The sequence below is a fragment of the Ipomoea nil genome, unplaced genomic scaffold (genome assembly GCF_001879475.1).
Source record: "Ipomoea nil cultivar Tokyo-kokei standard unplaced genomic scaffold, Asagao_1.1 scaffold1952, whole genome shotgun sequence".
Lineage (NCBI taxonomy): Eukaryota > Viridiplantae > Streptophyta > Magnoliopsida > Solanales > Convolvulaceae > Ipomoea > Ipomoea nil.
This window is the reverse complement of record NW_017618380.1, coordinates 288,720-314,321: the sequence shown is the minus strand read 5'-3', so window position 1 is coordinate 314,321 and position 25,602 is coordinate 288,720. Positions and strand designations below refer to the sequence as shown.

The following is a 25,602-nucleotide window of genomic DNA, read 5'->3' as shown; positions in this document are numbered from 1 at the left end:
GTGGTTCCGGTGTGTAACACCTCGAAATTTTAAAACTTTTAAAACTTATATAATCAAGGTAAATTCTCATTAAATCTCAAGAGTAAGCATAAGAGTACGGGGTGCTATGCCACACCTGAGCTAGAGAACTCAGGTGCACAGGCAAACTAACTAAAATCCTCAAAGTAATGTCAGTACATAAGCATGGCACGCAGGCCGAAAAGGGAAACTAGCTACTCTACGCTTCAGATCTCTAGCGCGCTCCGGTGTCTACTCATCTGTGCCTGAAAGCAAAATATATCTGTTCAGCGAGAGATGATGGTAACCCACTCCAACGCGTTGAAATATATTATAGGTACATATATATATAGATATACAAAAATCATTTTGAAGCAGGAAGATATATACTTAAGAGACACTAGTTTTAAAAGCAGGAATGGACTCAACAAATAAGGTAAGCACACAATCAACAATAATAGTTAAGAGGGTCATCATAAAGAATTTGCAGCTAAGGTCACAGTCTATATCCACATCAATCATATCATCATTCAATCAGCATTTAATCATCATTCAATCATCATTTGTGACACTCAATCACACTGCACTGGCGCCACGGGACCAATCGCATGCCCTGAACATGAGAGTTAATGCATATAGCATTAACACGGCCCCGCAGCACCCTACCTCATACCGCGGCATGAAGGGAGTTGATCGCAACCAACCCATAGAGGACCGCTGACAAACTCAACGTCGGACCACAATCCGACACACCGCTGACGCACACAGTCGGTGGACCGTGATCCCCTTTACAAGGGGGGACTTACGACCCTACACACCGTTGATGCGTACAGTCGGTGGACCGTAGCAGATCAAGCCCTACACACCACTGAGGGACTCAGTCGGTGGGCGAAGATCCTCGGAGACTATGGCCCTACACACCGCTGTCCCATCACTCGGTGGATCGCAGCCATCCGTAGCCCTACACACCGCCTGATTACTTAGGTCGATGGACTACAGCCTTCCTCGGCTTATTGGCCCTACACACCGCCTGGCGCGTCCAGGTCGGTGGGTCATATCACCGAGGCCCATGTGGACCTGTAGTCCTATATAATCTTTATATACCTGACCGATCTCAACCAGCCTGGTTAACAGTTGGGATGGTTCTCAAACCATTCAACTGCCCGTATAGTGGATCGCAACCCTATATAATATTTATATACCTGACCGATCTTAACCGGTCTGGTTAACAGTTGGGATGGTTCTCAGCCCATTCAACTGCCCGTATAGCCAACTTGATCGCAACCAAGTTGGGGAATCATGCATCACATAACACACAATAGCACGTAATAGCGCATAATAGCACATTGGGAAGGGGGAGACATATAATTAAGCTTACGTGTGATCATTCACATACTAAGAATAGTCCTAAGGGGTTCATACGACTTCCTCCTAGGTCAACGGGTTACCGATTAAACTAGCATGCAATTCCTAAGACTCTTTTATCCTACGAACGGCACCAGAAACATCAAACTAGACTCAAGCACGACAAACGGGGTCCGTTGGGACACCACGGGGAACGGGGAACATCAAACGGGGAAGCCGAGGACCCGGGTGGGTAACGGACCAGCGGGTAGCCGGTGGGTGGGGGATCACCCGCCGGCTGCCCGCCGGAGATCACTGCCCGGCAGCGGGTTGCCGGCGGGTGGACGCCTGCCTGGCGCCTGCAGCGGGTAGGTGGCGGGTACCCCTACCCCCACCTACCCCCACTGACTCTTTCATCACAAATTCGTCCCGGGATCCTTTGTGGAACCCGAAACCATGCTTAGACACTTTTAAACGCAATTAACGACACCACGTAGTCAATTAATGGATCCAAAGCAAGAATCACATATAACTCATCCTATTACAACTTCTAAACATAAACAACACCCGAACATGCGAATTCCCACCCAAATATATATCAAGAACATTATAACACAATTTCCCAATCCACCCTAGGGCTCTAATACCTCCCAATTCATCAAAATCACAATTTTATCTTTAACATCAAGAAATATCAAGTTTTGTCAAGAATCATCACATCAATATCAAGAACCTCTTTTCATCATCAAGATTTCCAAGAATACACATAAATCATCTTATCAATCATCAAGGATATATCACAAATAGCATAGAGGAATTAATCAAGTCACATGCATATAGAAGGAGGCCAAGGAAGGAGATTATACTGAAGAAAATAGGTTTTGTTGAGAGATGGGTTACCTCTTAGCCTTAATTAATTTCCTTGGCTATGAAGGGTCTTTCTTTAAGATTTCTTCTTTCTTGATTTCTCCTAAGGGAATTCTTGGAACTTCTTGTGTGGTGAGAGATTATTTGTGGTGTGAGTTATAGGTGTCTCCTATGTCCCTATTTATATATCTAAGAGTCCTATTTAGGATCTAAATGGCATGGATTTAGCTAATTCTATTTCCTATGGGACTAAGAGTTGGATTTAGGGATAAGGGTCCATGGGCTTATGGTGGACCTTTCCTGGGTAACTAATGAGATTTAATCTTTCTTTCCGGGTAAATAATTAATTGGTTTAGGGCCGTAACACGGGGTGTCACACGGCGTGTTATCGACGACAAGGCAGGGAAAAGTTGTGATCTTTCTCTCTGTTTCTGACGCGACGATGATCCGGGAGGAGCTCCGACGAAGAAGCGGCGATGGTGCTCTCTTGGCTTCTCCGATTGGCGAATAGCCTCGGCGTGGCAAGCTGATGAGCAGTGGTGGTGGCTTGGACGGAGAAGGCAGACTCGACGTGGGCGGAGCAGCGGCAGTTCCCTCTTTCTCTTGGTTGATGGAAGTCGGGTTGAGTTTTCGGCGTACGAAGCTTCTCGGTTCGACGGCGGTGGAGCGGCGGTGGTTCTCCTCTCCGGCGTCCTCCGGCGGTGTCGATGCTCTCCTCATCTCCCAGCGTGTTAGGAAGCTCCGGTTAAGCAGAGTTGGCACGGGTGGTGGTAACACCCGTGTTCCACTCGCGGGAACGCTACATGAAGAAGACGAAGAAGACGGTGGCGTGGTGAGCTTTCTGTTCTGTTGGGTGTTGTTGTTTAGTGTAGGATTTGTTAGTTGTTGTTGTTTAATTTCTCTAAGTGGGTGCTTAGCTGAGTTGGTTAGGCGTGTGTTTAGACTAATGGGTTAGCTAGGGTTTGAATCCTAGGTGGGTTTTAATTAAGTTAAGCCCTTATTTAATTATTAGTTTTATCTTAACCCTTTGTTATGAGCTTATCCTTTAGTGTTTAAATGTTGTGATTAATTCACAATAGGATCTTTAGCTTGGTTGGTTAAGCTTGTGTTTAGTATTAAGGGTGGTTAGAGTTCGAATCTCACTTAGTTTAATAATTTTAATTAGTAGTTCTAATATTTGAGCTTGGTTATTAGTTTTAATGCCTTGATTAGGTTACTAAGTTATGTTTAGCCTAAATAGTTGAGCTTGTGGGTAATTTAGGGAAAGGTTAGAGTTCAAATCCCTTTAGAGTTTATTAATGTTTTAATAGCTTGTTTGTTAATTAGTGAAAGCCGATGTGAATCACAGGTTCCCGTTTGGCTTACGAGTTGAGCCTAAGTTGGCGTTGTTTTTGGATGTTAAGCGAATAAGGTAACCCACGCTCTACAAAATCTATTTTGCTTACATATATGAATATTTCTTGGATTCTACATGTGTTTTGCTATGAAATGTGAGTGTTTATGCATTGTCTTGTGAAAATGCATATCTAGAGCTTGTGTTTAGGGTTCTTGTATGCCATTGCTTGGCTATTCCTTTGATTCAAGTCATTTTGTTGTATTTGGTGAGTTTTGACATGTTTTGGACTTGAATTTGGGTTTGGAGATGAAAATCCGCGAAGTTTTTTGTTGTGGTACAGGGGTGTACCCGCGGGCGGAACGGCGGGTAGGAGGCCCACCCGCCGCCCACCCGCGGGGTACACGTTGTGGAAGGCTTGTACCCGCAGGCAGGACCACGGGTAGGGGCCTACCTGTGGGCCCACCCGCGGGGTACGTGTTGTGGATGTTGGGAGATTTGTTCCCCGTGATTCTTTTGACTCGGTATTTGGTCTTTTGACTTCCCGTTGTTCTTTTTTTGAACTATTTGAGTGTCTTCTTGATATTTCGTATGTCTAGAACTATATGGTAGGAATCCATGTAGGTTTTGGTGTCTTGAATCGTGCTAAGTGTTCAACATTGTGTTTCGTTGAACCGTGATGAGTCTTGTGTGTTCTTCGGAACTACGTTTGGTTTACCCGTTTGATAAGCATGCTAGTTCGGTGTTTAAATGCTAGTGTGTGCGTTGTTTGTACCTTCCTATTGGTTGATGATAACTTGTGTTATTCATCGTTGTTGTTGTTGGACTGTGATCCATTCCTTGATTGAGTATGGTTGCATATCTTCGTTGTGATCTGTTGATTGATTCCTGGTGTAGTGTGATGCGTGTGTGGCTTTACCTGGATTGCACGATTAGTGGTATGAGACACTAGTCACCAAGGTATTGCAGTGGTCCTCGTGGTGGCCATGACGTGATTATGGAGTTGTGACCTTTGTGTAAGGTTCACGTGATCCTTGGGTGGCATGTGTTGCCGTGTGTGAAATCGGTACCCTCGTGTACTATGAAATCGGTGGTTCTGTTGGAGATCTGTTGGAGAGGGGACGACGGTCCTCGGAGGGAAAAGGTTGGACTTGGTGTACAGGGGTCCTAGAGGTAAAGGTTGGAACTAGATATAAGGTTGGGGGTAGCCATAAGGTTGGAACCGGGCATAAGGAAGGCATATCAACTCGTGATGGGTGATGTCACGAGGGGTTGTGTACCCGTTGTTGTGAGTTCTCTTCTTGTGACGTGTGTAGTCACAAAGGCATGTGTTTCCTTGGAACGTGTTGCCGTGTGTTGTGTCTTTATTCCTTGAGTTATGCATGTCGGGTATTAATCTATTGTGTGATGATAGATTATACCTTGAGACTTCTTGTGAGTCGTTGTTGTCCTTTGTAGTCTTGGGATGTGTTCCCGTGTTCTTGTTGAGAGTGTTGAGTCTTGTGTTGACTACTACCACCTTAAATAATAAAGTCCAAGTAGTAAAATTTGTAAAAGGTGAAGAAAGCACAGTGAGACAAGGAATTCGTTATCAAACTAATGTCAAATTAAATGTTGTTAGGCCGAAGCCTCAAAGAAACAATATCTCGCCTAAGCATATAAAGAGACAAAAGTTTGTTCCTAAATGGAAATACACCAATGAGTCTAGTGCACAAAGCCCTCATAGGAGAATGGGAAGGAATCCAAGAATTGAGGCAGGGAGATTTTATCTCTCTAAACAAGATTGGTTTGATGATATTAAACCATGGACTAAGTCCAGATTTAATGCCTATCATAGGCTCAAACAGTCTACCTCCTACGTGCCAAAGAATCAAGTCAATTTTCAAAAACCGGCACAAAAAATGTTTTCAAAAATTAAATATGATTATAATGTGTTTAATGGTTACCAATCACCTAGACTTAGATCAGTGAGTACAAGGTGGATTTGGATGGGTACCAAAAATGACTAACACCCAAGGACCCAAGTCAAGTTGGGTACCTAAAAATGTGTAATTTATTTGCAGGAAGTTTGATACTTCGATAGTGGATGCTCTAGACACATGACTGGAAATAAATCTAGTCTTGTGAATTTTAAAAATATCGAAGGACCAAAAGTCGTATTCGGTGGAAATGAACGATACGGCATAACCAAAGGAATTGGTATAATATTTCGCAATGGTTTAAAAATCGAAGATGTATCCTTTGTTGAAGGTCTAAAATTCAACTTGTTAAGTACAAGTCAATTTTGTGACAAAGGATATCTAGTAGAGTTCTTCAAGGATAAATGCCAAGTGAAGAATAATTCCTCGGGAGAAGTTGTGCTCGAAGGAATAAGGAAGAAAAATATGTATGTTGTGGATTGGAACACAACAAAAGAATCAGTGTGCCTACTAGCAAACAACTCACACGTGACAAGTTGGGAATGGCATAAGAAGTTGAATCATCTAAACTTCAAGACCATCAACAAGCTAGCAAGAAACAAACTCGTTGAAGGTCTACCCGACATTGTTTACAAGAAAGATCAAATATGTTATGATTGCCAAAGAGGAAAGCAAGTCAAGTCATCTTTCAAATCCAAAGCTCAAGAATCTACAACAAGATCGCTAAGTCTACTACACATGGACCTATTCGGTCCAGTAGACCCAGTAAGTCTAAGTGGTAAGAAATATACATTAGTTGTTGTTGATGATTTTTCCAGGTACACATGGACGATATTTCTCAAGAAGAAAAATGATGTGGAGCAAAAGTTGTCAGAACTACTCAAGCTACTACAAAATGAGAAAGACTTGAAAATTGCAAAACTCCGAACTGATCGTGGAACTGAGTTCGTGAATCAAGTAATTGAAGCCTACTGCAATTCTCAAGGAATTCTACATCAATTATCTGTCGCACGTACACCTCAACAAAATGGTGTAGCCGAAAGAAGAAATAATACGCTAAAAGAAGCCTCACGAGTGATGATTACGTCAGCCGAGCTACCTAAAAGATATTGGGCTGAAGCAATCAACACCGCTTGCTATACGCAAAATCGAAGCTTGATACACAAGTCTTACAATAAGACTCTGTACGAATTATGGAAAGGGAGAAAACCTAAACTCAACTATTTTCATACTTTTGGCATCAAATGTTTTATTCTTAATAATGGTAAAACATATCTAAAGACTTTTGATGAGCGTGCAGATGAAGGAATATTTTTGGGATATTCATCTACCAGCAAAGTATTCAGAGTATTGAACAAGAAATCAATGGTGGTAGAAGAATCAATTCATGTTACATTTGATGAAGCTCATAAGAAGGAAACCCAGAGCACAAAATTGATCAGGAAAGTTGTCAAGTTGAAAAATCATTTAATGATACTGACATATCTTTTAAAGATCAAATTGTACAGGGTATGGAGCAATTGGACATTGATTGCAATAGTGAAGGACACGTGGAAAATCAAAATTCTCAAGTTGAAACACAAGTTGGAGAACAATTTGATGAGCAAAATGTGTCTACCTCCAACTTACCTACTGAACAAGGAAACGTGGAAAACCCATGCAACCTACAACCTGACTTGAGATGGCTCAAAAATCACCCTCCAGAGCTAGTGATTGGAGATCCACGAGAAGGAGTAAAAACAAGGTCCTCAAATATATATACTTTATTTTCTTGTTTTCTTTCTCAGGTGGAGCCCACAAACATTGAAGAAGCTCTAAGTGATCCAGATTGGATTAATGCAATGCAAGAAGAGCTAGATCAATTTAAAAGAAGTGACGTATGGGAATTAGTTCCAAGACCTGAAAATTACAATGTAATTGGACACAAATGGGTCTTTCGGAATAAAGCAAATGAGGATGGAATCGTCGTTCGAAACAAAGCACGATTAGTGGCAAAAGGATATTCACAAGAAGAAGGTATAGACTTCGATGAAACATTTGCACCTGTTGCAAGACTAGAAGCCATCAGAATATTTCTAGCTTATGCCGCGTACAAGAATTTCATTGTCTATCAAATGGACGTGAAAAGTGCATTTCTAAATGGCTTACTTGAAGAAAAAGTCTACGTTGAACAACCACCCGGTTTCGAGCTAATGCAGAATAAGTTCGAGATGAGCATGATGGGAGATTTGAACTACTTTCTTGGCTTACAAGTAAAACGACTCAACGAAGGACTATTCATCAATCAGGCCAAATACACAAAAGATCTTATAAAGAAATTCGGTCAAGATGGAAAATCCTCACTCAAGATCCCGATGAGCACATCTTTAAGATTAGATTAAGATGATGAAGGCAAGGACGTTGATGAAACAAAATATCGAGGAATGATTGGATCATTACTATACCTCACTGCAAGCCGACCGGATATATCTTATTCAGTGGGAGTATGTGTCAGGTTCCAGTCAAAGCCAAAAGAAAGCCATTTTTTAGCTACCAAGAAAATCATCCGATACCTAAAAGGAACAGTCAATGTGGGATTATGGTATCCCAAGGAAGGTAATTTTACACTAACTGGCTTCTCAGATACAGATTTTGCAGGATGTAAAATCGATCAAAAAAGTACCTCAGGGACATGCCAGTTCTTAGGGGGAATATTGGTATCATGGTTTAGCAAAAAGCAAAACTCCATAGCTACAAGTACAGCCGAAGCTGAGTATATAGCCGCTGGGATTTGTTGTGCGCAAATTCTTTGGATGAAACAACAACTGAAAGATTATGGCATGAATTGTGAAAATGTCAACATATTGTGTGACAATACAAGTTCCATAGCCATAACACACAATCCCGTGTTACATTCAAGAACAAAACACATTGATGTGAGACATCATTTTATCCGGGATCATGTCGAAAAAAAGGAATTGAAAATAGAATACATCCCGACCGAAGATCAAATAGCTGATATTTTCAGAAAACCTCTGTGTGAATCAAGATTTTCGAAATTAAGACACGAGATGGGCATGATTGAATTGAGCTAAGTTTCTAAACTCTATTTAAATTAAAAGCTCAATTTTTCATCCGAAAAATTCGTTACTTTATCTGATTTAATTAGTTTCGTGCCTATGTGTCCCACATGCAAAAATGTCACATCTTAACATTTAAGTCTACCTATCTCAATTAAATATTGAAAAAGCATATATTGCATGCATGTCTCTCTAACCGTGTATCTATTTATTTATATATGCACAAATAAAAATTCATTTAGATTTACAAAATCTTACCATTTAAGAGTTGACAAGATGGTATAATGATGAGTTTATCTTAAATGAGAACATCTTTTTATGGTTGTTGCTCATAATAAATGATCTAAAAAGAATCAATTTATTTTTCTTTCTTCCAACTACATAAAACGTGTATATATGTACATGCACATATTATTTTCGGAACAGATTTAGTGCTCTATGAATTTTATTTCAGGTAAAATCAGTCCGAGTATCTAAATTCTTGGCGCCACATCAGCAGACAAATTGGATGTAGAATATATAACCTAAACTAACTATCAGTTAGGTCAAAGGTTGGAGACTCTTGGAATATCAAAAATACCCCTCAACTATTAAAAGTCAAAATTCAAATGTGAGGATATTTTTGTAAAGGCACCACCTTTTTCACCCAACCGGTCGAAAAGCCACCTTTCCACTCAAATTCTCCAAAAACCTTACACCTTCCATAGCCGAAACCTCTCAAGCTTCATCTCTCTCAATCTCAATCCAAAAATACCAAACACATTATGGCTGCCATTGGAGTTTCAAGCTCTCAACCGAATGAAGAACATTCTACACAACTCAATCTTGCCAAGCTAGCAGTTGGAATCAAGGCCGGAGGAAGTTTTGACCCCCACGGATTTCTCAAGGAGGCCAAGAACTCCGAACTTGCACAAAGAATCATCCATGCACTTCAACAAAGCAATCTTATGAGGTTATGTTCTTATCCATACTCAGGATTTTATGATGAAGATGTAGCAGATTTTTATGTGAATGCCAAAGTTGTTGGATGGACCATTGAGTCCACCGTAAATGGAACTCTCATCACCATTGATGAACAAGAGTTGCATTCAACTTTTGGACTTCCTATATCTAGTCCAGAACAACCACTGTTGGACTTAGATATACACACATATGATCACACGGAAGTATGGGCAGAAATTCGAAATGAGAATGCATCTCTCAAACCCAACCTTTCCGGACACAAATCTGATTTGAAGCTAGAGTATGAAATGCTAGTTAAAATCATCTACAAATGTGTATTATGCAAACTGAATAGTATGGAGGATATATCACCTGTGAGAATTGGATATTTGCATGCCTTGATGAATGATGTTAGGGGTGACTGGATTAAGCTTATTTTGAGCCAGATTGCACATTTAGTGAAAAGTGCAAAAATTAGGAATGGCAAGTTCAATCACATTCTAGGGTTCGGTTTACTTATTGGAGAAATTATCAAAAGGAAAGGATTGCCAATGAGGTCTAGAAAGCCATTTGGAAACAACCGGATTTTATTTAAAGATCATGAAGTGTCAACCGAGTTGAATTCCAAAAAAAAAAAAAGAGAAAACCGAGAGGTATTCCTGCTAGGAAAAGGCCAGTTGCAGAAATCCTTGGCTTAAACCCTCAATCCTCAATCCAACCGCTTGAAAACCCAATCTCTACTCACGAACCAAACTCAAGCCAAAATGCCAACTCAAGCCAAAATCCCACCATGAGTCACAATCCCACATCAAACTTTAATCCCAACACAAGCCAAAGTACCTTGAACCCTTTTTCCCGAATAGCCGAATTGGAAACATTGATGAATGAGGAGATATATCAAGTTGATGGACTTGATTTGACTTTGGTGAATGAATATCAAAGAGTTCTCAATTGGAGACGTTGGAGAATTGGCTCTTATCAAGAGTTGATGACAAGAGGACCGAGTATGAAGGAGGAAGACGTATTCTCTTTGAATTGGATTGGCAGTTTAGATGTTGGCCATGCAACATTGATTTCTACCGTAAATGGAGCATTTGTGAGTAAACTGAAAGACAAGTTGGCCGAGACTTTTCATGACAACACAGTCCAAGGAAACATGCCAACTGAAGATGATTTTTTAGTTGACATTGATGAGTTTGTTCAACCTATTGAGGTTACAAGAAACGAAGAAGAAGAAAATGTCACACTTGGTGTACATTTGATGTACAGTGGTCTATATGATGTTAGTGTGTTGAATCAAACCGAAATTAGCTAAGAACATCATGCCATGCAAGTCAGTCACCATACGGAGGAAATTCAATCAATTCATGCAGAAAGTATGCAAGGTGACACACACGTGTTATACACGCCAGAAAGAGAAGGGAATTTACTAGAAAATCAAGCACAATCTCACATGCTTAGAGATAATTCTGCTCAAGAAGGAGCAAGGTGTATTCCCGCAACCCAAGAAAAGCAAAACCTTGATGGCACAACCTCAAATGAAAGATTGAAAAATCTGGAAAATGTTGTACTAAGCCTAGTTGACCGAATGGAGAGTATGATTCAAGGTATCAACACTCATGTGGATAATGTTGTCATACTCAAGGAGGAAAATTCGAAACTTCATTTGATGAAAATCGGAGGAGTCAACAACACTTGATTGACACACATCAAGCACTTTAGAGACAAGTTGGTTGATTGAATACAAATGTCAAAAGGCAACTCAATGAGTTCTACATCCAACTATCTCAAATCCTCAAAAATGCCGGAAAAGCCAATGAAGCAATTGCTGTGAATCAAAGTCAAGGAATTCTTAATGTGGTTCATCAACATGAGAAGCAGATTGGTGATGTCCACACAGATCTCATCTCCATCAACACCAAAGTAGGCTGCCTTCGAGGATCATATGAGAACATATCCGAATCTGTTTCATCTCTTCGAGAATCAGTTCATACACTCATTGATTACGCCAATAAGGGGGAAGAGAGATTCAGTCATTTGGAAGGTATGCTGGAAATGATTATGACTGCCATGGCTACAAGAAATGTTAGTACAAGCAGTAATAGAGGAGGAGGCAAATCTGCTGGCAGAAGCAATATGGCAAGAAGAGGAGGAATTGAATATTGGTTTGGTGGTGATGCTGGCAGTCCAGGAGGATCAAGCAGTGCAAATACCACTAACCGATCATTTCGTGACATTGTTTGTGCAGGTGAAAATGTTGAGCAAATCAATTGGTACAACAAAGCAGCTCTCTATTTGGAATCCACATCAAGAGATGGTAGAGTTTAAATGCCATGATTAGCAACCTTGAATGACCTACCAAAGGGAATGAAGAAAAGTGGTCCAAGTGACCAAAACTTGTGGGTTTCGAATGAGAACTTCAGGAGGATCAAAAGCTATGCTAGAGCTTTGATGATCATGGTTCTTAAAGACTATATCAAAGTCAATGATGTCGAGCTTCAAGGTGATAGAGGTCTAGAAGAATGCATCATATGGTATGAAGAAGGAATACTGCCCGGAGACAACATCATTGAAGCATTCAACTATTATGTGATTGGGCAGGTATGCAACAATTATGTCATTAGTGACAATTTCATTGAAGTTCAAAATCATATTAATCATGTGCTAGAAGAAAGGAGAAACAGGATCATCAAGTGATTTGTATGATTATCACAATTTTTTTATGGTCCACGAACTTGAACTCATGATCATGGAACAATTTGCAAGGATTCGAATTATCTGTTTATGATGCTATTACGTTTTCCTTTTTTTTATCTATTGATATTTTATTTGTCTTGAAAGGTAATATTTTTTAGCTTAGATTGTATCAAATGGCATAAATTGGAAAATTACAAAATTTCGTTATCATTAAATCCAAAAATGCGAATAGGAACATAGTTGCTAAAAATACCTTTCCTAGAGTCAAAATAAAATGTTAAACTCGTCTTGGCTATGTCAAAAGTTAATAAAATCTTTTAGAAGAATTTTTTTTAAAGGCAAGCCAAATGACTAAGTATAGGTTTTAGCGTCATCAAAAAGGGGGAAAATTGATAGGAATATTTTTGTAAGTTTTGATGAGCCAAATGTACTATAGATCCCCTTAGTTTTTAGGTCTTTTAGTAAAAGCATCATAAATCAGAATATCGAGTCAAAAGGGAATCTACCATAGGAAGAACAAAATTAATTTGGGAAATTAATTTTGGTCCTACAAGTATTCATCCGAGAAAGAAGCATAAAGGAATGGCGTTACAAGAGATGACTAGATGAGCCTAACGGTGAAATGGCAAAAGTCCTTACCTAAAATGATCATACTTGAGATCGATTCCCCCCAAGAACTTATTTTTTACAAGTCAAGAATTCGGACAAGCACAATGTTCTTAAAGGAGCACGATGCGGACAAGCACAATGTTCCAAAAGAGCACAATGTGTACAAGCAAGATGTGCAAAGGAGCACAATGTCTTAAAAGGAGCACAATGTTCTAAAGGAGCACAATGTGAACAAGCACGATGTGTCCAAAGGAGCACAATGTGACCAAATCGGAGAAAGCACAATGTTCAAGTCAAACAAGCAAGAAGTGTCTAAGTCAAAGGAGCACAATGTGGCAAAGAAGCAAGATGTTCAGAAAATGAATAAATTCGAAGGAATTTATTTTGGATCAGCCCACATGCCACAAGAATCCAAAATTTCCTGAAGATATTCGATCAGAACGGAAAAATATTAATGAAGACATGAATATAAAAACTTATCCTAGAAATAAATTCTATCAGAAGAGTTTATTTCAAAGATTCGTTGGAAATTCAAATTGACAACAAAAATAATATTTTAAAAAACAACTTGAAAATCAAGTTGAGATAAAATATTATTTTGTCAGGCAAGTTGACAATCAAATCAAATTGAAGATCTACTATTGTCAACAAATATCAGGCTATGAAGATTCAAATTTCAAATATCAATTTATCCCACTACAATGGATATATTTGATTGTCTATAAAAAGCTATGAAGACTTGAAGACAAAGAAGAGATAGAGGTGCATACACACGGATAAACAAGTGCAAAACTCGAAAAGTGCAAGTGCTCAAATATTCTTAGAGACTTTGTCTGAATAGTCTCAAAACTAGTTGGAGAGAGATACAATTACCTTTGTATTTGTAATTGTAAAAAGAGTATAGTTGTGTGCAAAATACTCTAGTGAGTGTAGCTGTGTGCAAAACACTCGTAGTTGCTAAGTGTAGTTGTGTGCAAGACACTTAGCTGGCGTTGAGTATAGCTGTGTGCGAAATACTCAGAGTTGAGTGTAGCTGTGTGCGAGACACTCAGAGTTGGGTGTAGCTGTGTGCAAGACATCCGGAAGAAGTGCTTATGTAGCGCTTATTCACTATTGTAACTGTGTGTGGAAAATAGTGAATTACTCCTAGAAGTGAATGGAGTAAAGTGGACTAGGAAGATTACGCCACTTCCGAACCACTATAAATTGCCTCTCTCATTTACATACCGCACTTACATAATTTGCTCTATCTATCTATCTTATCCGACTAACCCATTTACTATTCACAGTCAATCTTAATCATTCGGTTTAGTGTGTTTTTACGTATGCATGTGACTCAAACTTCTCGAGCTTAAATATTGAATTATTCTAAGCAAGTTTGACGTGTTGCATGTAACGTTCGTTACACGGTCGACGTGACACGACATTTATTTACAATCTTGAATATTATTGTTATATATTGAGTGAAACATCTCCTTCATTTATTCAAGATATCTATGTCACTTTACATATCATCTGTACCCATCTTACATGCACATTTAAATTATTGGTTGAGCATAACTCTTTACATACTATTATTCCGTTGTGCAGTTCAAATTTACTCTATTTACTTGTTACTTAGAGTTGAAGTTACCAAAGAGTTATTTATTTTGAAAAAGCTTGAAAGTCTACCCCCCCCCCCCCTCCCCTCTAGACTTTCACCACCCTAACGGGACCAACAAGGACCATTCACATGACGCGAACCTTGAGTTCCATTACCAAGGGGTCAGTGCATATAGCCCTGACATGGCCCTGCAGCACTTTAACTTATACCGCAGCACAAGGAGATTGATCGCAATCAATCAATGAATCGTAGCTCATTTGTATCATAAGAGTTTGATCGCAACCAGATTATGGACCGCAGCGCTATATATATATATATATATATATATATATATATATATATATATATATATATATAACAGCCGATTGTTCTCAACCAATCCAACTGCCTGTATAGCCGACCGATCGCAACCGGCCGGGTTAATACCTGGTTGTTCTCAACCAACCAGATAGTCATTATAGCCGTTATCATGCACAACAACATAGAAGCCAAACACATGCAACCCACATTAACACATAACGAGGGGGAATCTTCGGGGAACACTTAACCCAACATAACTCATACGTAACAAACTACATTAACCCACCCATGACACTCCTACGGGGTCATACACCTTCCTCCTAGGCCAACGGGATACCAATTCAACTAGCATGCAATACACAAGACTCTTTTATCCTAAGAACGGTACCCGATGCATCAAACTAGACTCACACATGACAAACGGGGTACAACGGGACACGGGGAAACATCAAACGGGAAAAAACACCACGAATCACGCCGGGATTCCAGCGGAAGGTGGCGGGTGGAGGACCACCCGCCGACGGCGGGTACTATTCCAGCGGGTGGCCGGCGGGCAGTCCACCGCCCGCCGGCTGCCCGCTGGAACAGTAGAGGCGGGCAGTGGGTAGGTGGCGGGAGGTCAGTCCCCCACCTACACCCACTGATACACAGGCAACTTTATGGTCCCCGGATCCCTCGTGGAACCAGAAACCTTGTCCGAACACATTCAAACACATAATGACAACACCACGTATTCAATTAACGAAATTTAACCAAGAATCACAACAAATACGTTCAAACACGATTCCTAAACATGCCAGGACTTAACATCAATCATATAATGGTTCAGGAGCATCCGGAACCACAGGAACATCAAGGACTTTATATGCAAGACCAAAACACAAGTCCTAGGCTAGACTCAACATCCGGTCATGCAAAATCCCACCCAAACATACCAAGAATAACATAATACGAAATCCACATTTTAACCCTAGGGCTCTAGACATAATCAAAATACAAGATCGTTCATATAATTAATCATAGTATCAAGAACATCAAGATCACCACATAAGCATCAAGATCAACACATAAACATCAAGATTATCACATAAACACAATATAAACCCTAGGCAAATCTCTATCAAGACTCAAGCACAGAATCATATATCAAAGGAGCCAATGAATAAGATATAGCGAGGAAAATAGGTTTTGTTGAGACATGGGTTACCTCTTAGCCTTAATCAATATCATTGGCTACTAAGGTTCTTTTTCTAAGATCTTCTTCTCGTGGGTTCTCCTATTTTAGGAGTCCTAACTAGGGTCTGAATAGTAAGGATCCATCTATCCTATTCCTTATAGGATTAAGGATTTGGGTTTAAGGATAAGGATCCATGTTCTATTGTGGGCCACATCAATTAATTAAAGGGAATCTTTAACCAAATTAAATCCTTTCTTCTTATTACTAACGGAACTCATTAAATATTTAATCCGGTATTCAAGGCCGTAACACGGGGTGTTACATCCAAGGCATGGTGAAGGGACCCGAACAAGATTGAAGCTTAAACTCCCTTTTTTTTTTCTTCTCACTTCCCCCTTTCTCTCTTTCGGCAAGCTGACCGGCGGTGGAGCTCTTGGCGACGGCTCGTGCGGCGGTGTGCGGTCGGCGGCGACTAGTGGCGGTCGACGGCAAGCAACGGGCTGGGGGACGGGCTCTCGCTCCTCTCTCTTTCTCGGCTGCAGCTACGGGTGGGGATGGTTTGGGAAGAAGGGAGAAAATAGAATTTTAATTGGGGATTTTAGGCTAGGGTTTAGGTAAGAAAAGGTAAGATGAATTTGGGTTCAAAAATTCTCAAGAAACACAATTAGCTTAGGTGGTTTAGGAGTTGGGTTGATAAGACAGAGGCTCGAGTTTGAAATTTCTTAATAACAAATTAAATTATCCTTAAAATTAGGTTAAACACGATAGCTAGGTTCCCTTCATTATTAAGCTTTTTAAGATTAGAGCTTGGCACACCCTAAGGGACACTACTAAATTATCTATTTAGATCTACCCAAGACAAAAGGCTTAAGGAAAGAAACACAGGAAAGGCAAAACTCAAAGGTAGGGAGATCGGTTCGGGAGGGCTCCTACTCGGCAAAGTCCTCAAGCTGAGGGATACCGGCTCATCACAAACACTCTTCCTGGAGGAGGTCCTGACCTCCCGGAGGGTGCACCCGCGTATCCTCGATTGACTCCACCTCGGGAGTGACCAGAAGCAGGTGGTCTCGAGCCATAGTGAGACTGGGGACACTACAAAAAAATACCGAAATAGCGATGGACGAATTCGGTCGCTAAATAGTGAAAATCCGTCTCTAAACAGTCTAGTGATAGATTTCGTCCATCACAAAAAACCCCGTCGCTAGAATTTAGCGACACAATTTTTTTTCGTCGCTAACTTTAGCGACGGAAATGTCTGTCGCAACGCGGAAAAAATCCGTCGCTAGATTTCTTACGACGACGAAATTTGTGACCGAATATCGACGGAATATTCCGTCGCTAAAATTAGCAACGGATTTTTCGTCGCTAAAGCAACAAAATATCCGTCCCTAATTTCCTACTACAATAATCCGGCGACGAGATTTGCAACGGCATACCGACGGATTTTTCTGTCACTAAAGACAGCGACGGACTTGTCCGTCGCTAGGATCTGTCGTTAATATAACGACGGAAATTATCGTCGCTATTATTATTATTATTATTTGAATTGAATGTCATTTAAGTACAACTTAGTGACAGAAATATCCATCGCTAAATTTAACTACGAAATTTTTCGTCGCTATTCCATTGCCTTACTACCATAATTGTCCGTCGCTAAATTCTAAAAATTAATAAAATAACAAATATACCTGTAATTAATATAAAAACCCCGCATTAAGCCTATAATATAATACTTGAATAATATAATTATAAAATATATTATATTAAAGCATTCAAAGTCAATAACAATAACAAAAGTATACCAGTATAATGTTACATCATTAGAACTAATACCAAATATATTAATAAACATAAACTAATAATCTCCTAAATTTTCATCATTTGAATTAACTGAATGTTGAGCTTGAGTACTTGGAGCAGATTGCATGCCATTGCGACACAACTCATCCATCGAACTTGCAATCTGAACTTGCAATTGAGCCTGAATTTGAGTTTGCATTTGAACCTGCATTTGAGTTCTTTCAGCTTGTAGTTTAGCTTCCATCTGAATCTCCATCTCAACTATCATGGTCTCTAACTGTTGGTTCACCATCTCCTTCATTGCCTCTTGTTGAAGTTGTGAAGTGGCAGTTGGTAAGTTTTAACATAGGTCACTCTAGAATTTTGGTAACAAAAGAGATGAATCTTCACAGACTTTTAATATTGAGGGGAACTATACACATGTTATAGTGAATCAAGTACATGATTCCAAAGATTGAAAGGTTCAGACTACTGAAATCCAAATACACAACCCTTGAAACATCCAAAACCCGCAAATTGTTCAATAACAAACAATTCAGAAATGAAAATAAACACCAAGGCAGAGATTTAGAAAATGCGCTTCAAATGTGCCATGCAAAAGACTAGCCTGTATATATGAACAAAGAAAGAGTAATCAAGTAAATCATGAAGTTGTTTACAAGTAATTATATTCTTATAAGTTTCTGTTAAAGCCATGCTAGAGTTTTATGGATCTTAAGGTGCATTACTTACCCACAACATAAAATCCATACGAAGTTGGTAAAATATCAAAATAGGAGTTTTAAAGAATAATAACTGGATAAGTATTCAATTCCAAGCAAACACCTAGTATTTCAATTTTTCCTCATTCTCTGCAATAATCTATTTAACCAGTTTATTGAGACTAATTAACATTAAGGACTGCATTGAGGTGGTAGGGAGAGAAGAGTAATTCAAGAATTGGGTTTGGTATATGTGTGTGTGTCCATTCTATAACACCCTATACATCGTCACTTATCTATCCCTCTATGACCCACATGGCCACATTGACAAATTGAAAACGGTTTTGTACCAATTAACTGAATAGCATTGTTTTTGGCTTATCATAACAATTATAACATGATAAAAGTCATGCACATTTGAAAATGAGTGCCAAAGTGAAAAAGGAAGCTGCTAGTTAATAACAACATTATATTTTTTGTTGAAGAGTTCTATTAGTGAAGTACGCATGAGGTATTTATAGGTCCTTTAATAACTTTTCCTTTTAATTGCAGGTTCTAAAAGATGAAGAAAAACGCCAAACTTATGATCAGGTTCAAACATATATTTAATATATATATATATATATATAGGGAGCCATTCACATGCAAACACCCTTAAAATACAAACCTGAGGACAAATATTGGCCATTAGATTAGAGTAGATGAATGGACTAGATGCAAGATGAGAAACCACTGCCACGATGACAATTACATATGAAAAGGGCAAATTAGACAAACAATCTGAATCCTAATTAAGGCAAACCTACGATTCTGATATGCAACCTAAAATAAAGAATATTAATTCTAGTATGATTAGTTATTAGGCAATACACACGGCACTCCCAGACCACCGCGATCCACGACTCCAACGGAAAACACCGTGTATAGAAAGAAACCGGCGACCCCAAGCACGACAACACAAGGAGGACCGGCGACGCCACGTACGACAACCAAGGAGGCGAACATGGAAGGGACGCCACCATCAGTACCAAGTAAACATCACAACTTGATTATGATAGATGTAGAATAGAAAGCGAATTATTATTGAAAAGTATGCGCATAAATACAGTTACTATTCATAATCAATTATTGTGTGCAGTATATATTTATGTATTGGGGAAAACATGGACAAACCGTGAGTAATGGGAAACCCTAATCATGAACACGACATGAATACTGTAATGTGGTGATAGGGAAACAAAATTACTGACCCGTGCACATAACCAGATAGTCACACGCACACATAGGATACTACAAACTTTACGTACAGTGACGAAAGTTCCCAATGCTACAGTGAAAATAAAACAATCCACCCGTGCACAGATGTAGAAACATCAATGGGACACCTAGAAGACACCATACGGCAGTAGTAAACACCCAGGAAAAGTTATACAGCCATTGGATAATTAGGAGAAAGGATTGCATGTGTTTAGGGTGAGGTGCACACAAACGGGGGGGACGTGTGCACACAACAGAAACCATTTAAAAACCCTGGAAGAAAAATGCACAAAGCGAACCATCCTAGTAGAACCTTGGACACAGAGAAAGCCTAACATGCACATATTGCGAAAATTATCGGACTACAAAACTAATGTGTATTTCATGTGTTGAACAGGTCAAGGCCAATGTAGCCACTATGAAACACAGTGCGCAATGGAAATCCGTGATGATGGTGCAAAATACTACACACCGGCAACAGAAAAAGAGATGACACCATACGAAGGACAGCAATTCGAAACAGTAGACATCGGGATTGATTTCTACGAAGCATACGCTAAGGAAGTAGGATTTGATGTTAGGCATGGCACAAAGCGGAGAAATCGATTCGGGGAAGTGTCAATTAAATATATGCTATGCTCACGAGAGGGTTACAAGGCCGAACGGAAGGAGTCAACAAATAGCTCAAAAGAAAAAAAGAAATGAAGGAGAGTGTCCAACAGGATAGGCTGTAAGGCACGTATGGTAATGACAAAGTGCAAAACTGGTGGGTATATAGTCCATGCAATGGAACTACGACATACACATTGTCTATGCTCGGACAATGGCAAACCTTTTTTAAAGATAAATAGACAACTTGACATCGGCCACAAAACCTTCTTGGCTCACTGTGCAAAGGCAAACATAGGACCCACAAAAGCATTCAGACTGTTCAAAGAGATGGTGGGCAGTTTCACAGATATAGGAGCAACATGCATTGACTTCTGCAATTTTAGACGGGACCTATTGGCCTACATAGCTGAGGCGGACGCCCAAATGCTGATAGAAGACATGTTCAAAAGAAAAGAGGACAACCCGGACTTTTATTTCGATTTTGACATAGACGAAGAAGCACAATTAACTAGGTTATTCTGGGCAGACGCAGAATGTCGGAGGAATTATGCATGCTTTGGAGACGTCATGTCATTTGATGCTACATACAGCACAAACAGGTAAATATCGCACTTCATTACATATGATACCTACTGACTGTGCATGCATGCTAAAAAAGATGTGCGCATACACTGCTTATGTTAATAAAAAATATATATATATAATATATATACTCGTGTGCTTGATGTACCAGATTTGTGTGCGCAGTAGCGTGCAGGACACTGGTACTACAACCACAACAAGTTTGCGAACTACTAATTGCAACCGTGCTTACATTGCAGGTACAAGTTAGTGTTCGTCCCTTTCACTGGGGTGGATAACCACAAAAGAAGCATTACATTTGGGGCTGGCTTGATTGCGAAAGAGGATGTAGAGTCATATGAGTGGCTAGCCATGAAGTTCAAGGCAGCCATGGAATACACACCAAGATGTACTACAACCGACCAAGATCCAGCACTAAAGATAGTAGTACCACAAACTATGCCAACAACCAGGCACAGATTCTGTATGTGGCACATCATGTCAAAAGTTGGAGAAAAGGTAGGGGTTGCACTGTGGCATAATGCAGACTTCAAAAAGGAACTGAATAATACCGTATGGGATGACACATTGACCGTAGATGAATTTGAGAGAAAATGGACAACACTGATGAAGGACTACAGTCTTGAAGAACATAGGTGGTTTGCACAACTGTACGAGGCACGTGCCTCGTGGATACCAGCATACTTCAACGACATACTAATGGGAGGACTGCTAAGGACGACATCACGGTCAGAATCAGAAAACAGCTACTTTGGAAAATTTACAAACCACCACTGTAGCTTGGTAGAATTCATGGCACAATACAACAGTGCAATTGGAGAACAGAGACATAGACAGTTAAAACTCATTGCCGAAAATGAAGGTTCGTACCCTGAAACTAAAACCCCTTTGAGTATTGAGAAGCACGCTGCGAGAGTGTACACAATAAACATATTCTATGAATTTCAACAAGAGGTATGGGATGCCAGTTTCACGTGCTACATCACCGACAAAAACTCCGTAGGTGATATATGGACTTACAAAGTTGAGGAACGTGGAAAAATGTTTGAAGTAACAGAAAACCCAAGCAAGGAGCAAATAGAGTGTGCATGCAAGCACTTCAACCGTGTCGGTATACTGTGCAGGCATATTGTTCCACGATGGATCACGAGACGCACATGCACAGCCATTACACGATGTACCATGGGCAAGAAGAACAAATATTATCAAGGCGAATGAAACAACAAAAGTTGCAAATCAGCTATGGAACGAATTCTACAACTGCATTGGATTAGCGAATGGTTGGCCAGACAAAATGGACAAAATGTTGGCAACATTACAACAATTGAAAAAAGATCTAGAAAGAGAGACGCAACAAACACAACAGAGTGGCAACAACGAATCTGTGTTCGAAAGACTAATAGGATCACGCAGACCAGGAGACATACAAATAAAACCACCACAAGTGGCAAAGAACAAAGGAAGTGGGAAGAGACTCAAAAGCAACAAAGAGAAAGCCATCACAAATAAACAACAGAAAAAAGGACGAACATGCAATATATGCGACTTGCCAGGCCACAACAGTCGCACCTGTCCAGATAAACTTGCATCACACGAAGTTTAGAATACTATTTATTTTATAAACAGTGAACAATGCAATTTAGTTTACGATTACGAACCGTACACCATTATTTATATGAAGCACCCTTGTTATACATACGATGTGCGCACTGCCATTAATTTATAAACTGCACAATATTGGTATTAATTCGATTTTATGAAGCGTAAGTCAGCACACAGGGCAATACGTACGAGCACACAACTAATTGTCTACACGCCAAGTTGACAACCACTCGTGCACACCTACAACACACATCCGCCCACTCGTGACCAAAAACTCACCCCGCGCACAGAAACACATCATAGCGGTGCACACAACCACAAAACTCATTAATTGGATAATATGAACACCCATTGAGTACATGGACTCATTAATCCGTAGCATTCTGTTTTAAACCAAAAAAAAAAAAAAAAAAAAAAAAAAAAAAAAACACAGCAACCACCCTACGCACCCGGGGAAATAAGTCCAAGCACACAACTATTAGTCTACACACCAAGTTCACAGACAAACCCCCACACACATACACCACAAAGCCGCGCACAAATGATCGAAAATAATCCCCGCGCACAGAAACACGCCACAGCGGTACACACATGGTCGAACGTGATCCCATACCAAAGTATATATACCGCACACCCAGCGCACACAAGCTACACTGCAGTGCACACAGGCACCCACTTATTCGCACAAACATTAAAGGGAGCAGTAATTAGGATACCATGCAAAAAGATAAACTAATAAGCATTGGATATAAGCAAATATTGAGTAAAAAGCACAACCACGAAATAGCACATCACAGTGCGCACCACAGCGGGAGAGAACAGCGTACAGAACCAAAAACAAACTCTAAGCACAACTACAACGTCTGGGTGCACACAACCCCAAAAAAAACCAAAAATGCCTAACTAAATAGGTCACAAGTCTACACAGGTGGAAGAGGAGCAGATATGGACTGGTACGCCCAAGAAAGATTGATCTGCCTGTGCACATTATGAACTGAAATCACAATCTCTGACATGTAACGCAGCCTAAGCTTGTGCAACGAATGGGTATCCCCCTTCAATAGACCACACTCCCAATCACGAACACGTTGGCCAACATACGATTCCATATGCCGCATGAGAAAAACACCACAATCAACCTTATTCTTTGAATCCCGCCAAGGCATTTGCAACCGTTTTGACTCCACACAAACACACGCAGTAGATCGCGGAGGAGAAATAACTTCAAAGAATTTAGATAGCATCCCTAGCTGAAATCCAAAATACTCAACGCTCATACTATAGAAAACTGGATAAATAAATAACACAAACAGAACAAAAGCGGAGTAGGGGCACACAGAGAGCAATACTAACCAAATCCTCATACAATCGCCATATTTCAACGCCTTTGCTTTAGGATTAGAATCATTGTCAATAATCTCATAACGAAACCGGGGGAAATCAAGGCACAACAAGAAGTAGTGACCACGCCGGTAGAATTGGGAAAAACAGCTGCACACGACAAAAAAAAAAAAAAAGCATTCGGGTGTGATCTAGTGGTACACCAAAATATCAGACCGAACACATGAACTCAACCTGTACGCACATAAAAAGTGTGCAATGTGCACACCTGATATACACCAAGATACTAAATGCTATTTAGAAAAATACTAAAATAATAATTTAAAAATATACATATGGCATTACAGTATCCACACAATGCATGTATGAAAACTTGAAATACTAATAGACTTGGTGGCTGCATATGGTGAGGACATGTTATAATAGTATGCACATAAGAATTGTGTAGTGCGCACACCTGAGACTGGATGTGCGAGCATACAGAAACACACAAACCTAAGATGGAAAAAACAAAACTTCATCAAGCATACCATGTCAACTTCACAAATATCTTCATACGGTGACAACTTCAAGTCCATCCTCAACCGCTCAGAGAACCAAGCTAACCTCTTCTCCGGGGGATGGGAAGTATCAACCACTGTAGACAACTAAAGAATACAGGAAAAAAAAAACAAATAAAAAACCGGATACCAAAAACCCCAAACAAAGCAACCAACAGTAAAATGAAATGGAAGTGATGGAATTGATACTAACCGTCGTGAACGTCGAAGCAAAAAGCCGTGAGGGTGACGCACAGCCCTTAGTAGCCTCCGACGATTCAACACAGCTGACCAAGCATCTATAACACCAACATCAACCTCAGAACCCGGTGTCAGCGATAGCAAACTCTCCCACGACAAAGTCCGTTCACCAACACAGAATATAGTCTCAACCCTAATATAACCAAATAGTAAGTGCAAAGAATAAAACGAATATGCAAACCAACATAAGAAACAAAACCGGTAAACTAACATGTCAGCAGGCGACCCCCCCAATAACCAATTCACTATTAACGCATCCTCCGGAAGGTCAGGCATGGGAAACGCAACAGCTTCACTTGGGCCTGTTGGCTCATACTGAATAGGAGCGCAACAACGTGGGGACGGATCCAAGAGGCATAACGGGACGCACCGCTTTCACCGGAGCCGCACACACCGGGCCATCAGACAACGTGGGCTCAGAAACCACATTAATTTTAAACATTCCTGCCATGAAACAAAGAAACAAACAACAACAAATGACACCAAACACAACCCCATAAACATTTAAAGGAACCACTACAAATCCAAAACGTCCGTGCACAATTACAAATATAAACTAGCACACAGCAACCCCCAAAAAAATTAAAATAACCCACAAATCCCACAGCTATCTACATCAGCTATCAGAACACACCTTAAAAAAGAAATCACCAAAACAAACATCTGCTACGCACATCTATAATAACCAGTATGCACAGAACATGAGGCCTATGAACAGAATATGTTTGCGAACACAAACAAAAACAACGAACCTCAACTGGGGTACTGAATGGTGCACAGTCCGACATAGGGGAAACACCCAAACCTGAACCAACACCACCAATGCCAACATCGCCCCCCTCTGGCAAAACCACATCTTCATCCGACACCCTAACATCAGCTTGTTCGGCACACACATCCCCATCGCCCTACAAAGGAACACACCCAATACATTACAACAAACACCACAAAAGTAGCCACTAAACAGCTTCAAACATCCAACGTATAGTTAGTAAGGGGAACACAAAATATTTACATCGCCCCCTCAGGCAAAACAGCCTCATCACCCGGCACCCAACAG

At 40.2% G+C, this 25,602-nt stretch overlaps 1 protein-coding gene across 1 annotated transcript; it reads left to right on the top strand.

Moving 5' to 3' along the window:
- The first annotated feature begins 20,040 nt into the window (after window positions 1-20,040).
- LOC109146921 (protein FAR1-RELATED SEQUENCE 5-like) lies at window positions 20,041-22,017 on the top strand. Its single transcript, XM_019294573.1, has 3 exons — window positions 20,041-20,222; window positions 20,457-20,816; window positions 21,039-22,017. The coding sequence occupies exons 1-3, from the start codon at window positions 20,041-20,043 to the stop codon at window positions 22,015-22,017; spliced, it is 1,521 nt and encodes a 506-aa protein (XP_019150118.1).
- The last annotated feature ends 3,585 nt before the right edge of the window (window positions 22,018-25,602 follow it).